This window comes from Perca flavescens, chromosome 7 (assembly GCF_004354835.1).
Source record: "Perca flavescens isolate YP-PL-M2 chromosome 7, PFLA_1.0, whole genome shotgun sequence".
In the NCBI taxonomy this organism is placed as follows: Eukaryota; Metazoa; Chordata; class Actinopteri; order Perciformes; family Percidae; genus Perca; species Perca flavescens.
In genome coordinates, this window is record NC_041337.1 from 2,378,222 (window position 1) to 2,393,528 (window position 15,307).

General features: G+C 42.2%; 1 protein-coding gene across 1 annotated transcript in view; it reads right to left on the bottom strand.

Annotated features, from left to right (window-relative positions):
- LOC114558165 (mucin-2) overlaps positions 1-15,307 on the bottom strand; it is a 42,137-nt gene that overhangs the window by 10,153 nt on the left and 16,677 nt on the right. The window contains exons 21-32 of the mRNA XM_028581955.1: positions 14,845-14,906; positions 14,445-14,629; positions 14,089-14,328; positions 13,487-13,643; positions 11,177-11,305; positions 10,801-10,951; positions 10,658-10,701; positions 10,346-10,573; positions 9,636-10,247; positions 3,816-9,242; positions 1,288-3,489; positions 143-282 (exon numbers count right to left, since the gene is read on the bottom strand). Coding sequence (XP_028437756.1) covers positions 143-282; positions 1,288-3,489; positions 3,816-9,242; positions 9,636-10,247; positions 10,346-10,573; positions 10,658-10,701; positions 10,801-10,951; positions 11,177-11,305; positions 13,487-13,643; positions 14,089-14,328; positions 14,445-14,629; positions 14,845-14,906 — 9,577 coding nt within the window. The remainder of the gene's footprint in view (positions 1-142; positions 283-1,287; positions 3,490-3,815; positions 9,243-9,635; positions 10,248-10,345; positions 10,574-10,657; positions 10,702-10,800; positions 10,952-11,176; positions 11,306-13,486; positions 13,644-14,088; positions 14,329-14,444; positions 14,630-14,844; positions 14,907-15,307) is intronic.

Consider the following 15,307-nt stretch of genomic DNA (forward strand, 5'->3'; position numbering starts at 1 on the left):
GTCATAAAATACGATATGTATTAGTCATACTAAATCGTTGGCATTTAATGATAAAATTTTAAGGATTAAGCAGTACTCTACTGCTTAACAATTGCGTATACAAATAAAGTTAAACAATTATGCAATAGAAAAAAAGAAGTACCTTTCTTGGAGGGTTTAAAGCACACTCTTTCCTCATATTATTACAAGGACGGTGGTCTTTGAGTACTATATGACAACTTTCATTGCAGTACCCTATATAACAGTAGCCATCATGGTCCGATATATTGTAGACTATGGAGTCTGAAAATGAGGCACAGGGAGATTGTTGAAAAGGGGTCTGTCACATATCACATGTGATATACTGTATTACAAAGGCTATCATATATAACATGTATGCACTATATACTGCCCATCCCATAGATCAATCAGTCTGTCAATCAATCAATCAATAATTTCAGGTGTCTCTTTGACAAATGAAGGAGCAGCTGTACACTCTCTCTACAAGGCCATTCCAAAGATGCTGATGCTTTGGAAACTAAACTCAGCTTAACGCGTATTGACAGTGCTGACCTCTGTGGGAACACAGAGCCAGAGATTAAAACAGAGGGGCTTAAGAGCTGTTTTGTGCCATTTAGGGTAACCTTTTTCCTACTGATGGGAACAAGAATATATAAAATTGGTCCAGTACTAAGCAAGACCGCTGCAGTCAGCAACATCGAAAAAAAGCTAAAATGTAATTTATTGGGAAATTGCGCATCTTCAATTTATGTTCACTAAATGTGCTTGTTTTACCACTGACATTCTCAGATTATTGTTCTAAGTGTCTGCCAACATTATGGATTACTACAGAGGTCCACCTTTTTGTTCAACATAAAAACATCGCCGGAATTGCTATCAAACTCACCAGACTATATTTACATAAATGATAATTTTATCATCGTAACACACACTTCATTCAAAGTCGACAAAGACAAAATAAATTATAAACCCTAGTTCGTCTTTCCACTGTTCCAACAATCGGTCAATTTGGTTGAAAACACATAATTTACCATTAACATGAGAAAATATGTTGGCTCTTTAAACGTTAAAAGTATTGTTTATTCAAATACAAGAATTTAAATAAACAATACTTTTAACGTGGGTTCGGCAAGAGTGATTTTTGAGCTTTTTTGGATTCAACAAAAATGATCTTACTCTTCAACAAAAACACTGATAATAACAATAACAATCTGAGCTTGTCAACGATTCACAATTGCCCTATATGATTGTATTAAAAAGTGTGTGTCTTTATAAAGCAGAACTTACCAGGGGGGAACAGGATACCATTATGAAGGCAATGGCAAATTTGAGCTGCAGTAGATGGCGCAGTTGTTGGTTGAGAGGGTTTTCCTGTGACTATAGGTAACTCAGTTGTGGTTGATGGTGTAGTGGTTGTACTAGTAGTTGTTGGTGGCTGAGACTTTGTTGTTTCAGTTGTAGTAGAAGGTGTAGTGGATGTCGTAGTTGAAGGTGTTGGAGTTGGAACTGTAGTTGAGGGAGTTGAAGGTGTAGTTGGAACTGTGGTTGAAGTTGTAGTGGTTGTAGTAGTAGTTATAGGTGACTGAGTTGTTGTTTCGGTTGTGGTAGAAGGTGTAGTGGATGTCATAGTTGAAGGTGTTGTAGTTGGACTTGTAGTGGAAGGAGTTGAAGGTGTTGTAGTTGGACTTGTAGTTGAGGGAGTTGAAGGTGTTGATGTTGGAACTGTAGGAGAAGGAGTTTGTGTTGGACACCCACAGCATTTAAATTTAATCTCGTAATCAAAACACTCTTGCTGAAGCCCTTGTTGTTTGTTGTAGCATATGAGACCAACATCTTTATTGCAAATCACATCTTGTCCCAGCTGTGACATGGTAAGTCCTGGGTAAAGGATAGCTCTACACTGGACTTCTTCAGGAGCTGAGCATATATGATAACCAGCAGAGATTACGTTCTGGATGGATTCATTGTCTCCACCATCAGGACCTGATGTGGGCTTGCCAAGATTGATCCATTCTGACCACCCACATGTAACCTCATGTCCCCCTGGACAAGTTGTAGATGTTGGTGGCTGACTAGTGGTTGGTGTTTCAGTTGTGGTTGATGGTGTAGTGGTTGTACTAGTAGTTGTTGGTGGCTGAGTTGTTGTTGTTTCAATTGTGGTAGACGGTGTAGTGGTTGTACTAGTCGTTTTAGGTGGCTGAGTTGTCGTTTCAGTTGTGGTAGAAGGTGTAGTGGATGTCATAGTTGAAGGTGTTGTAGTTGGACTTGTAGTGGAAGGAGTTGAAGGTGTTGTAGTTGGACTTGTAGTTGAGGGAGTTGAAGGTGTTGATGTTGGAACTGTAGGAGAAGGAGTTTGTGTTGGACACCCACAGCATTTAAATTTAATCTCGTAATCAAAACACTCTTGCTGAAGCCCTTGTTGTTTGTTGTAGCATATGAGACCAACATCTTTATTGCAAATCACATCTTGTCCCAGCTGTGACATGGTAAGTCCTGGGTAAAGGATAGCTCTACACTGGACTTCTTCAGGAGCTGAGCATATATGATAACCAGCAGAGATTACGTTCTGGATGGATTCATTGTCTCCACCATCAGGACCTGATGTGGGCTTGCCAAGATTGATCCATTCTGACCACCCACATGTAACCTCATGTCCCCCTGGACAAGTTGTAGATGTTGGTGGCTGACTAGTGGTTGGTGTTTCAGTTGTGGTTGATGGTGTAGTGGTTGTACTAGTAGTTGTTGGTGGCTGAGTTGTTGTTGTTTCAATTGTGGTAGACGGTGTAGTGGTTGTACTAGTCGTTTTAGGTGGCTGAGTTGTCGTTTCAGTTGTGGTAGAAGGTGTAGTGGATGTCATAGTTGAAGGTGTTGTAGTTGGACTTGTAGTTGAGGGAGTTGAAGGTGTGGATGTTGGAACTGTAGGAGGAGTTTGTGTTGGACACCCACAGCATTGAAATTTAATCTCGTAATCAAAACACTCTTGCTGAAGCCCTTGTTGTTTGTTGTAGCATATGAGACCAACATCTTTATTGCAAATCACATCTTGCCCCAGCTGTGACATGGTAAGTCCTGGGTAAAGGATAGCTCTACACTGGACTTCTTCCGGAGCTGAGCATATATGATAACCAGCAGAGATTACGTTCTGGATGGATTCATTGTCTCCACCATCAGGACCTGATGTGGGCTTGCCAAGATTGATCCATTCTGACCACCCACATGTAACCTCATGTCCCCCTGGACAAGTTGTAGATGTTGGTGGCTGACTAGTGGTTGGTGTTTCAGTTGTGGTTGATGGTGTAGTGGTTGTACTAGTAGTTGTTGGTGGCTGAGTTGTTGTTTCAGTTGTGGTAGACGGTGTAGTGGTTGTACTAGTCGTTTTAGGTGGCTGAGTTGTCGTTTCAGTTGTGGTAGAAGGTGTAATGGATGTCATAGTTGAAGGTGTTGTAGTTGGACTTGTAGTTGAGGGAGTTGAAGGTGTGGATGTTGGAACTGTAGGAGGAGTTTGTGTTGGACACCCACAGCATTTAAATTTAATCTCGTAATCAAAACACTCTTGCTGAAGCCCTTGTTGTTTGTTGTAGCATATGAGACCAACATCTTTATTGCAAATCACATCTTGTCCCAGCTGTGACATGGTAAGTCCTGGGTAAAGGATAGCTCTACACTGGACTTCTTCAGGAGCTGAGCATATATGATAACCAGCAGAGATTACGTTCTGGATGGATTCATTGTCTCCACCATCAGGACCTGATGTGGGCTTGCCAAGATTGATCCATTCTGACCACCCACATGTCATATCATGTCCCCCCCTGGGCAAGTTGTAGATGTTGGTGGCTGACTAGTGGTTGGTGTTTCAGTTGTGGTTGATGGTGTAGTGGTTGTACTAGTAGTTGTTGGTGGCTGAGTTGTTGTTGTTTCAGTTGTGGTAGACGGTGTAGTGGTTGTACTAGTCGTTTTAGGTGGCTGAGTTGTCGTTTCAGTTGTGGTAGAAGGTGTAGTGGATGTCATAGTTGAAGGTGTTGTAGTTGGACTTGTAGTTGAGGGAGTTGAAGGTGTGGATGTTGGAACTGTAGGAGGAGTTTGTGTTGGACACCCACAGCATTTAAATTTAATCTCGTAATCAAAACACTCTTGCTGAAGCCCTTGTTGTTTGTTGTAGCATATGAGACCAACATCTTTATTGCAAATCACATCTTGTCCCAGCTGTGACATGGTAAGTCCTGGGTAAAGGATAGCTCTACACTGGACTTCTTCAGGAGCTGAGCATATATGATAACCAGCAGAGATTACGTTCTGGATGGATTCATTGTCTCCACCATCAAGACCTGATGTGGGCTTGCCAAGATTGATCCATTCTGACCACCCACATGTCATATCATGTCCTCCTGGGCAAGTTGTAGATGTTGGTGGCCGACTAGTGGTTGGTGTTTCAGTTGTGGTTGATGGTGTAGTGGTTGTACTAGTAGTTGTTGGTGGCTGAGTTGTTGTTGTTTCAGTTGTGGTAGACGGTGTAGTGGTTGTACTAGTCGTTTTAGGTGGCTGAGTTGTCGTTTCAGTTGTGGTAGAAGGTGTAGTGGATGTCATAGTTGAAGGTGTTGTAGTTGGACTTGTAGTTGAGGGAGTTGAAGGTGTGGATGTTGGAACTGTAGGAGGAGTTTGTGTTGGACACCCACAGCATTTAAATTTAATCTCGTAATCAAAACACTCTTGCTGAAGCCCTTGTTGTTTGTTGTAGCATATGAGACCAACATCTTTATTGCAAATCACATCTTGTCCCAGCTGTGACATGGTAAGTCCTGGGTAAAGGATAGCTCTACACTGGACTTCTTCAGGAGCTGAGCATATATGATAACCAGCAGAGATTACGTTCTGAATGGATTCATTGTCTCCACCATCAAGACCTGATGTGGGCTTGCCAAGATTGATCCATTCTGACCACCCACATGTCATATCATGTCCTCCTGGGCAAGTTGTAGATGTTGGTGGCCGACTAGTGGTTGGTGTTTCAGTTGTGGTTGATGGTGTAGTGGTTGTACTAGTAGTTGTTGGTGGCTGAGTTGTTGTTGTTTCAGTTGTGGTAGACGGTGTAGTGGTTGTACTAGTTGTTTTAGGTGGCTGAGTTGTCGTTTCAGTTGTGGTAGAAGGTGTAGTGGATGTCATAGTTGAAGGTGTTGTAGTTGGACTTGTAGTTGAGGGAGTTGAAGGTGTGGATGTTGGAACTGTAGGAGGAGTTTGTGTTGGACACCCACAGCATTTAAATTTAATCTCGTAATCAAAACACTCTTGCTGAAGCCCTTGTTGTTTGTTGTAGCATATGAGACCAACATCTTTATTGCAAATCACATCTTGCCCCAGCTGTGACATGGTAAGTCCTGGGTAAAGGATAGCTCTACACTGGACTTCTTCCGGAGCTGAGCATATATGATAACCAGCAGAGATTACGTTCTGGATGGATTCATTGTCTCCACCATCAGGACCTGATGTGGGCTTGCCAAGATTGATCCATTCTGACCACCCACATGTAACCTCATGTCCCCCTGGACAAGTTGTAGATGTTGGTGGCTGACTAGTGGTTGGTGTTTCAGTTGTGGTTGATGGTGTAGTGGTTGTACTAGTAGTTGTTGGTGGCTGAGTTGTTGTTGTTTCAGTTGTGGTAGACGGTTTAGTGGTTGTACTAGTTGTTTTAGGTGGCTGAGTTGTCGTTTCAGTTGTGGTAGAAGGTGTAGTGGATGTAATAGTTGAAGGTGTTGTAGTTGGACTTGTAGTTGAGGGAGTTGAAAGTGTGGATGTTGGAACTGTAGGAGGAGTTTGTGTTGGACACCCACAGCATTTAAATTTAATCTCGTAATCAAAACACTCTTGCTGAAGCCCTTGTTGTTTGTTGTAGCATATGAGACCAACATCTTTATTGCAAATCACATCTTGCCCCAGCTGTGACATGGTAAGTCCTGGGTAAAGGATAGCTCTACACTGGACTTCTTCCGGAGCTGAGCATATATGATAACCAGCAGAGATTACGTTCTGGATGGATTCATTGTCTCCACCATCAGGACCTGATGTGGGCTTGCCAAGATTGATCCATTCTGACCACCCACATGTAACCTCATGTCCCCCTGGACAAGTTGTAGATGTTGGTGGCTGACTAGTGGTTGGTGTTTCAGTTGTGGTTGATGGTGTAGTGGTTGTACTAGTAGTTGTTGGTGGCTGAGTTGTTGTTGTTTCAGTTGTGGTAGACGGTGTAGTGGTTGTACTAGTCGTTTTAGGTGGCTGAGTTTTCGTTTCAGTTGTGGTAGAAGGTGTATTGGATGTCATAGTTGAAGGTGTTGTAGTTGGACTTGTAGTTGAGGGAGTTGAAGGTGTGGATGTTGGAACTGTAGGAGGAGTTTGTGTTGGACACCCACAGCATTTAAATTTAATCTCGTAATCAAAACACTCTTGCTGAAGCCCTTGTTGTTTGTTGTAGCATATGAGACCAACATCTTTATTGCAAATCACATCTTGTCCCAGCTGTGACATGGTAAGTCCTGGGTAAAGGATAGCTCTACACTGGACTTCTTCAGGAGCTGAGCATATATGATAACCAGCAGAGATTACGTTCTGGATGGATTCATTGTCTCCACCATCAGGACCTGATGTGGGCTTGCCAAGATTGATCCATTCTGACCACCCACATGTCATATCATGTCCCCCTGGGCAAGTTGTAGATGTTGGTGGCTGACTAGTGGTTGGTGTTTCAGTTGTGGTTGATGGTGTAGTGGTTGTACTAGTAGTTGTTGGTGGCTGAGTTGTTGTTGTTTCAGTTGTGGTAGACGGTGTAGTGGTTGTACTAGTCGTTTTAGGTGGCTGAGTTGTCGTTTCAGTTGTGGTAGAAGGTGTAGTGGATGTCATAGTTGAAGGTGTTGTAGTTGGACTTGTAGTTGAGGGAGTTGAAGGTGTGGATGTTGGAACTGTAGGAGGAGTTTGTGTTGGACACCCACAGCATTTAAATTTAATCTCGTAATCAAAACACTCTTGCTGAAGCCCTTGTTGTTTGTTGTAGCATATGAGACCAACATCTTTATTGCAAATCACATCTTGTCCCAGCTGTGACATGGTAAGTCCTGGGTAAAGGATAGCTCTACACTGGACTTCTTCAGGAGCTGAGCATATATGATAACCAGCAGAGATTACGTTCTGGATGGATTCATTGTCTCCACCATCAAGACCTGATGTGGGCTTGCCAAGATTGATCCATTCTGACCACCCACATGTCATATCATGTCCTCCTGGGCAAGTTGTAGATGTCGGTGGCCGACTAGTGGTTGGTGTTTCAGTTGTGGTTGATGGTGTAGTGGTTGTACTAGTAGTTGTTGGTGGCTGAGTTGTTGTTGTTTCAGTTGTGGTAGACGGTGTAGTGGTTGTACTAGTTGTTTTAGGTGGCTGAGTTGTCGTTTCAGTTGTGGTAGAAGGTGTAGTGGATGTCATAGTTGAAGGTGTTGTAGTTGGACTTGTAGTTGAGGGAGTTGAAGGTGTGGATGTTGGAACTGTAGGAGGAGTTTGTGTTGGACACCCACAGCATTTAAATTTAATCTCGTAATCAAAACACTCTTGCTGAAGCCCTTGTTGTTTGTTGTAACATATGAGACCAACATCTTTATTGCAAATCACATCTTGTCCCAGCTGTGACATGGTAAGTCCTGGGTAAAGGATAGCTCTACACTGGACTTCTTCAGGAGCTGAGCATATATGATAACCAGCAGAGATTACGTTCTGGATGGATTCATTGTCTCCACCATCAGGACCTGATGTGGGCTTGCCAAGATTGATCCATTCTGACCACCCACATGTCATATCATGTCCCCCTGGGCAAGTTGTAGATGTTGGTGGCTGACTAGTGGTTGGTGTTTCAGTTGTGGTTGATGGTGTAGTGGTTGTACTAGTAGTTGTTGGTGGCTGAGTTGTTGTTGTTTCAGTTGTGGTAGACGGTGTAGTGGTTGTACTAGTCGTTTTAGGTGGCTGAGTTGTCGTTTCAGTTGTGGTAGAAGGTGTAGTGGATGTCATAGTTGAAGGTGTTGTAGTTGGACTTGTAGTTGAGGGAGTTGAAGGTGTGGATGTTGGAACTGTAGGAGGAGTTTGTGTTGGACACCCACAGCATTTAAATTTAATCTCGTAATCAAAACACTCTTGCTGAAGCCCTTGTTGTTTGTTGTAGCATATGAGACCAACATCTTTATTGCAAATCACATCTTGTCCCAGCTGTGACATGGTAAGTCCTGGGTAAAGGATAGCTCTACACTGGACTTCTTCAGGAGCTGAGCATATATGATAACCAGCAGAGATTACGTTCTGGATGGATTCATTGTCTCCACCATCAGGACCTGATGTGGGCTTGCCAAGATTGATCCATTCTGACCACCCACATGTCATATCATGTCCCCCTGGGCAAGTTGTAGATGTTGGTGGCTGACTAGTGGTTGGTGTTTCAGTTGTGGTTGATGGTGTAGTGGTTGTACTAGTAGTTGTTGGTGGCTGAGTTGTTGTTGTTTCAGTTGTGTTAGACGGTGTAGTGGTTGTACTAGTCGTTTTAGGTGGCTGAGTTGTCGTTTCAGTTGTGGTAGAAGGTGTAGTGGATGTCATAGTTGAAGGTGTTGTAGTTGGACTTGTAGTTGAGGGAGTTGAAGGTGTGGATGTTGGAACTGTAGGAGGAGTTTGTGTTGGACACCCACAGCATTTAAATTTAATCTCGTAATCAAAACACTCTTGCTGAAGCCCTTGTTGTTTGTTGTAGCATATGAGACCAACATCTTTATTGCAAATCACATCTTGTCCCAGCTGTGACATGGTAAGTCCTGGGTAAAGGATAGCTCTACACTGGACTTCTTCAGGAGCTGAGCATATATGATAACCAGCAGAGATTACGTTCTGGATGGATTCATTGTCTCCACCATCAAGACCTGATGTGGGCTTGCCAAGATTGATCCATTCTGACCACCCACATGTCATATCATGTCCTCCTGGGCAAGTTGTAGATGTTGGTGGCCGACTAGTGGTTGGTGTTTCAGTTGTGGTTGATGGTGTAGTGGTTGTACTAGTAGTTGTTGGTGGCTGAGTTGTTGTTGTTTCAGTTGTGGTAGACGGTGTAGTGGTTGTACTAGTTGTTTTAGGTGGCTGAGTTGTCGTTTCAGTTGTGGTAGAAGGTGTAGTGGATGTCATAGTTGAAGGTGTTGGAGTTGGAACTGTAGTTGAAGCTGTTGTAGTTGGAACTGTGGTTGAAGGTGTAATGGTTGTAGTAGTAGTTATAGGTGGCTGAGATGTTGTTTCAGTTCTGGTAGGAGGTGTAGTGGTTATACTAGTCATTTTAGGTGGCTGAGTTGTCGTTTCCGTTGTGGTAGAAGGTGTAGTGGATGTCGTAGTTGAAGGTGTTGTAGTTGGAACTGTGGTAGAAGGTGTTCTGGTTGTACTAGTAGTTTTAGGTGGGTGAGTTGTTGTTTCAGTTGTGGTAGACGGTGTGGCGGTTGTAGTAGAAGGTGGTTTAGTTGGTATGGTTGTGAAAGAAATAGTAGGTTTTGGTGATGTGCTGCAGATTACTGTCTTGCAACACTTTACCTTTATTTCATAATCGAGACATATGGGAGGATACTGTAACCTGTTCTCACACAGGAGTCCTTGGTTATTACATGTCACTTTTTGTCCCAATTGATTCAGGGGAGTCTGCGGGTAGTGCTCTGCCCGACATTCCACCTCCACTGGATTCTCACAGATATGAAATCCTTTTTGGATGATGTGTTTGATGGTTTCGTTGTCCCCACCTCCATTACCGTATTCAGGATAGTCTGAACTTATCCATTGTGACCAGTAGCATAATGTTTCCTGACACGGTGTTTCGGTAACATCTTTAGTCGTTGTAGGTATTGAATGTGTTGTAGAAGGAGTAGGCTCTGTTGGGCATGCATTATAGTCACAACACAGAACTCTGACTTGGTAGTTAAAACACAAGGCCAGTGGTCCTGACTGGTCTTCATTTCTGCAAGTCAGCCCATTAGCCAGATTACATTCCACCACTTGTCCCACATTTTGAATGGTGACATTAGGGAATTTCTCAGCTCTGCATTGGATCTGGCTTGGCTTAGCACATATCTTGTGCCCTTCCTCTCTAATCTTTTCATATGTTTCCATGTCTCCTCCTGGAGTTCCCAGTGTCGGGAAGCTGGTATCATACCATGGCGACCACTTACAAGGATTACATGGGACTGGGACTGTGTGTGGCTCTATGGACACACATATTATAGGTGTTGGTTATGTGGTAAATCTTACATAATACAGCTTACTATGTCTTCACTTTCCAAAATGAATAACTTGCACATACCTGGTGTGGTTGATGAAAAAACAAAGGTGGTTGTAGACTGGCTGGCTATAGTAGTGGTTGCAATGTGCACAGGTGTTGTCGGTGTGGATACTGGGCAACTATATGAACTGTGGTCAATGGTACCATTATTTCCACACACTGCTGTGATGCAGTTACCATATCCATCTGTTGTGTTATAAATTAGATTGCCAGGGGGATATTTGTTTCCATTATATGTGCAAGTACAGGCTGTAAAAAGAGGATATGTATTGTTAACATATTAACCCAAGTATATATTTTTACAACCAACAATCTCTCCAAATATTTACATACCTTGGGCATCATACTGACATTGGATAGTCATTGAACTGCATGTACTTCAAGAAAGAAAACATGAAATACATGTCAGTTTTGATTTGTTTGTTTTTTTAACCTACCACAAATAACCTGGATTGGGACATGTAATGTAGACCTACCATGTTTGACAGTTTTCAGTTGTTGGCACTTTTTCACTATTATTGTAGTGTTTCCCCTCTTTATCGTAGCAGCCACATTGTTCTTTTAAGACACATGTCATTGTATCCTCATCAAAGTATGGCTGAGCAGGAGGACATTTTGGATAGCAACCTAATTAAAAGCAAATGGCTGTTTATACAATGCAAGACATCGGTTATTTATTACTTGTTGGCCAAACCATAGATTCCACCAGTTAATATATTTTTGTGTGATCACCTGGCATTGTTATTGATATTACACATCAATTTAATAAGTACAAAAGACAATTGATGTGCGTCATTTGAATTTAATGTGATTGTAGGTTAGGTCAAGTTATGAAAACGTATCATGTCGTACCTTCTAGAGGAGGCATCTGTGGCGAGCAGCTGCCGGAGGGGTTCCTGCAGGTTTTCATACACGGAGATCCGCATGGCATGTAGTGCCATTCGCATTCACCAGGGGGATTGTAGTAATCACAGAAGATAGCTAAGGAAAAAATAATAATACTTAGTATAGACACATTCCAGACTGGATTATTTTGATCCATTCATGATTTTTGGACATGTGGTTGTTCACAGCCTTATTTTTTACCTTTATACTAGGAGTACATCGAACATTGGCCTGAAACCAGAGCATTGCAATGCTCCATAATTTTCTATTTCTGTGACAAATCCACTAGTGGGGAAGTGACAAGCAGGACTTCCCTTGAGTTTTCTCTCTCTCTCTTTTCCTCTCCTTCTCCTCTGCTCGCTCTTTTTCTCCTCTCTCGCAGTGCAGTGTGTGACTGGCCGCTCCCAGGATGACGCGCACCTGCAGGCAATCACTAAACAACCACCTGTTTCCCGTGGCTCCTCAGCGCAGCGTCTTAAGCTCTGGTTGCTCTCTATTCAGCGCCGGATAGTTAGTCTTGTCACGTAGGTGAACGTCCAGCCAGTATCTGTGTCTGATCTTTTTTGCATCATGCTGTTTTTTGCCTGCCAACCCATATCCTGTTTTTCTCATGTCCTGAAGGAAAACCACTCTGTCTGCTGTCGCTGAACCTGCCTGCTGATGCCACTCTCTGCCTGCTATCACCAGCCCTGTATGCTTGGTCTTCCCTGCCTGTGTTCACTACCTGCTCTGTCACCTGAGAGGATTCCCCACCAGTCCATTCTGTTACATTCTCCGATTCAGAAATAAACTGTGTTAAAAAAGTCTAACTGTGTTTCTGTCTGCTTCTGGGTTCTAGCCACAAAACCTGACAATTTCAACTTTATATTTCTTAGAAATTGGTTAAAATAAAGTGGCCTGTGGTGTCTGATGGAAATCCTTTAACCTTTACCTAAAGGTTAAAGGTTAAAGGATACCTATCCACTGCCCTAGTTTTAAATGAAAATGATCATCTTGATAATCCCTTTTGAAAAAGTGTTTTTTCAGACTGGCCCTTAGAGGGCATGGACATGCTTGACAACAGCTTGACAGCTGAGTGCCTATACCCTATTACCAAGAGCAGTGCATGGCAGCCCCCTTCAGGACTTTCATGGATGACTGCACAGTGACCAAAACATCAGTGAAATCACAGTCCGGATGGGGTGGGACATTAAAAAAGGTTGATGTGTAGTAGCAAACTTTAGAAATATTGAACTCATTGTTAGACGCTAATGGTGATGATTATTGATAAGTGAGTACTTAGTAGGGGTGTAACGAGATCTCGTTGTACGAGATCTCGCGAGATTAAAACGTGACGAGATTTCTCGTCGAGGTGAAAAGTTGTCTCGTGAGGCGATGTGATGTCAGCGTGATGGAGCGTGAAATTACTATTGAAGATCCCCCTGCCACTTTTAAATCATTTGTGTGGCCACATTTTGGTTTTCCTGCGGAAATAATAAACGCCGAAAGAGTGACAGACAAGACGAACGCAATATGTAAACATTGTAAGAAAAAAATGCCGTACTACTAACTACTTTAGTAGAGAGCTGTGGTGGTGCTGTAAGTGTTTTTGCATAGTGCTCGTGTTAGCCGTGGTATACGGCATTTTTTTTACAATGTTTACATATTGTGTTGTCTTGTCTGTCACTCTTTTCGCCGCTTATTATTTCCGCAGGAAAACCAAAATGTTGCCACACAAATGATTTAAAAGTGGCAGGGGATCTTCAATAGTAATTCCACGCCCATCACGCTGACATCACATCGCCACGAGACATCTTTTCACCTCGACGAGAAATCTCGTCTCGTTCTCGTGAACCCAATCTCGTGATGTGTCTCGTCTCGTGGAGTAAGTGTCTCGTCACACCCCTAGTACTTAGCATTAAAAAATGAGAGACTAAGAACCAACGTGGAGCATTTCTCTTGCACAAGGATTTACATGAAGGAACAAAGCTTCCAAAAAATATAAATCTGTAATTCTTAAACTGCTGTATTGTGTAATTATAATTAATATTTTACAGGTGGTATATAGTACACTATTTTATGAAATTATATGAATATACTAAAGCTTGTATGACATATTAATAGTATACTAACATTGTACAATTATATGAACTATTATATCATGCTTTTTTATTTTATTATATTACAGTACTGTACTGATTAGCTAAAAAAAATTGATAGTTTTGCTTGCTTCTTGATGCAACCCTGTTAAACTTGTCTTTCTTTATCTTAAAAATAAGTTTCATCTTGGTTACTCACGACAAATCTTTGGGGTTCTCCATCGTATACAGGCGCCAGCTTGATTACAGGATTCAGCATAAGCGGCCACAGCAGTGCAGAAACACTCGCAGTCTCCACCCGTGTCACAAGCACAGGAGTCAGATACACATGCTTCATAGTATGGAGCGGGATCCACCTAAGACAAGTGTAGGATGATACACTAATGAGTTCTAAACAGGTAGGAAAGAGCAAGAAAGGCTCTGCTGCACTTACATCTAAGAGTCAAAAACATATTTGTTTTGTACTTTATTTATCCGACAGTTACTAATTACTCTACTATGATCAACTATATCAACATTTTAGTACAGGACTATGTTAACATTATAGAGAATATTGTCAGAGATGAAACCACGCAAATAGTTCCTCACCACATTAGACTGCATAAATGTTAATGCATTGCAAATAATGATCAAATGATATACAGTAATATAGGGGGCATGATAAATGATTTTGAATGCGGTGCATTTTCTTGTGATGGAGTATTTCTACAATGTGGCATTGCTCCTTTAACTTAAAGAGTCTTTTTTGTTTTTTGACCCTATTATTAGTTGAACATGGTCTCCACTTCAACAACAACCTACAATGGAGTGGCAGGGAGAGAAGACGTCACTCTGGATAATGCTGCACTGTTTCTGGGCCCACGCCTGTCTGTATGGGTTGGCTGTGCAGGGGCTGGTGAGGCTGTGAGCATCGGGGCAGCTCGGTGAATCCTTCCAGCTGTTCCCAAACACCAGTGGGTTGACCACCACAGCATGGGACCTTGTGGTGAAGTCATTATTTGCATTGTCATCATAGTTGCCACACAGCCCACATACACGACCCTGAAAAAGTAGAGTTCCTTACATTATGTTGGTCAACTTCAATATCAAAACAAAGATTGTCTTTTGTTGTCCGAACAGAACAATTGTAGTCACCTCCTGTCACATATTCCAGTTACCTTATATTTTGGGCTGAGCTTGATGAACAAGGTGGTCTTCCTGTCCCACATGAAAATGAGTCCATTGTTGGCTCCAATGACCAGGTAGATGCCCATAGTGCTGTAACTGAATGGAACTGTTTCTTCATTTCCACTTGAAAGCAGCTGGTTGTCTAATGTGTTTGCAGCTCTTCTCACCTCCGTTCCTTTTACCCAGGGGTCGTGTGGAGCAGTTGAAGGCCACCATGGGAGGAGCACAGGCTGCTGAGAAGAGATATATCTGAGAATTACTTTCATGTACTTCTAAAATGAATCTTGTTCTACGCATACAGCCTGAGAATTTACGATGATGCATGAGAGTCAGCAGCTCTTTTGTTTTTGTTCCGTCAATTTCTCAATTCCTTTTTTATTTCTGGGATACCAGAGGAATAATCAAAGCCTTCAGAGGAGCATATTTGCCGTAAAGTGGGGTAAACATACCCCCTGGCAGCAAAAAAACACCACAACTTTTGGAGGCTAAAGGCAGAAAGCATGTGAAAAAAAACTGATTGTCTAATGTAAAACTAAAGCATAAGCCTGTTGATGTGATTCAATGGTTGTAAAACAGTTCATGGGTGAATCATTTTATTCTTTACAAAATTTCACCCCAGAATATCAAAACCTTTTTAAAAGGAACACATTAGTTTGAACTGGTATTCACCTTGATTTAATGTCCCGTGCAATGCTGTCTCCTGTTCTAAGGGCACTGATCCCTACAGGTTACTTCAAATGAGTTCCCCTTATAACAGAAAGTGCTTCCAGTAAAATAGAACAAAGCGGAGAGCGTGTAGTAGTATTTTATTCTGTGCCAAGTCTCTAAGATACAAATCCCGGTAAATTCAAGT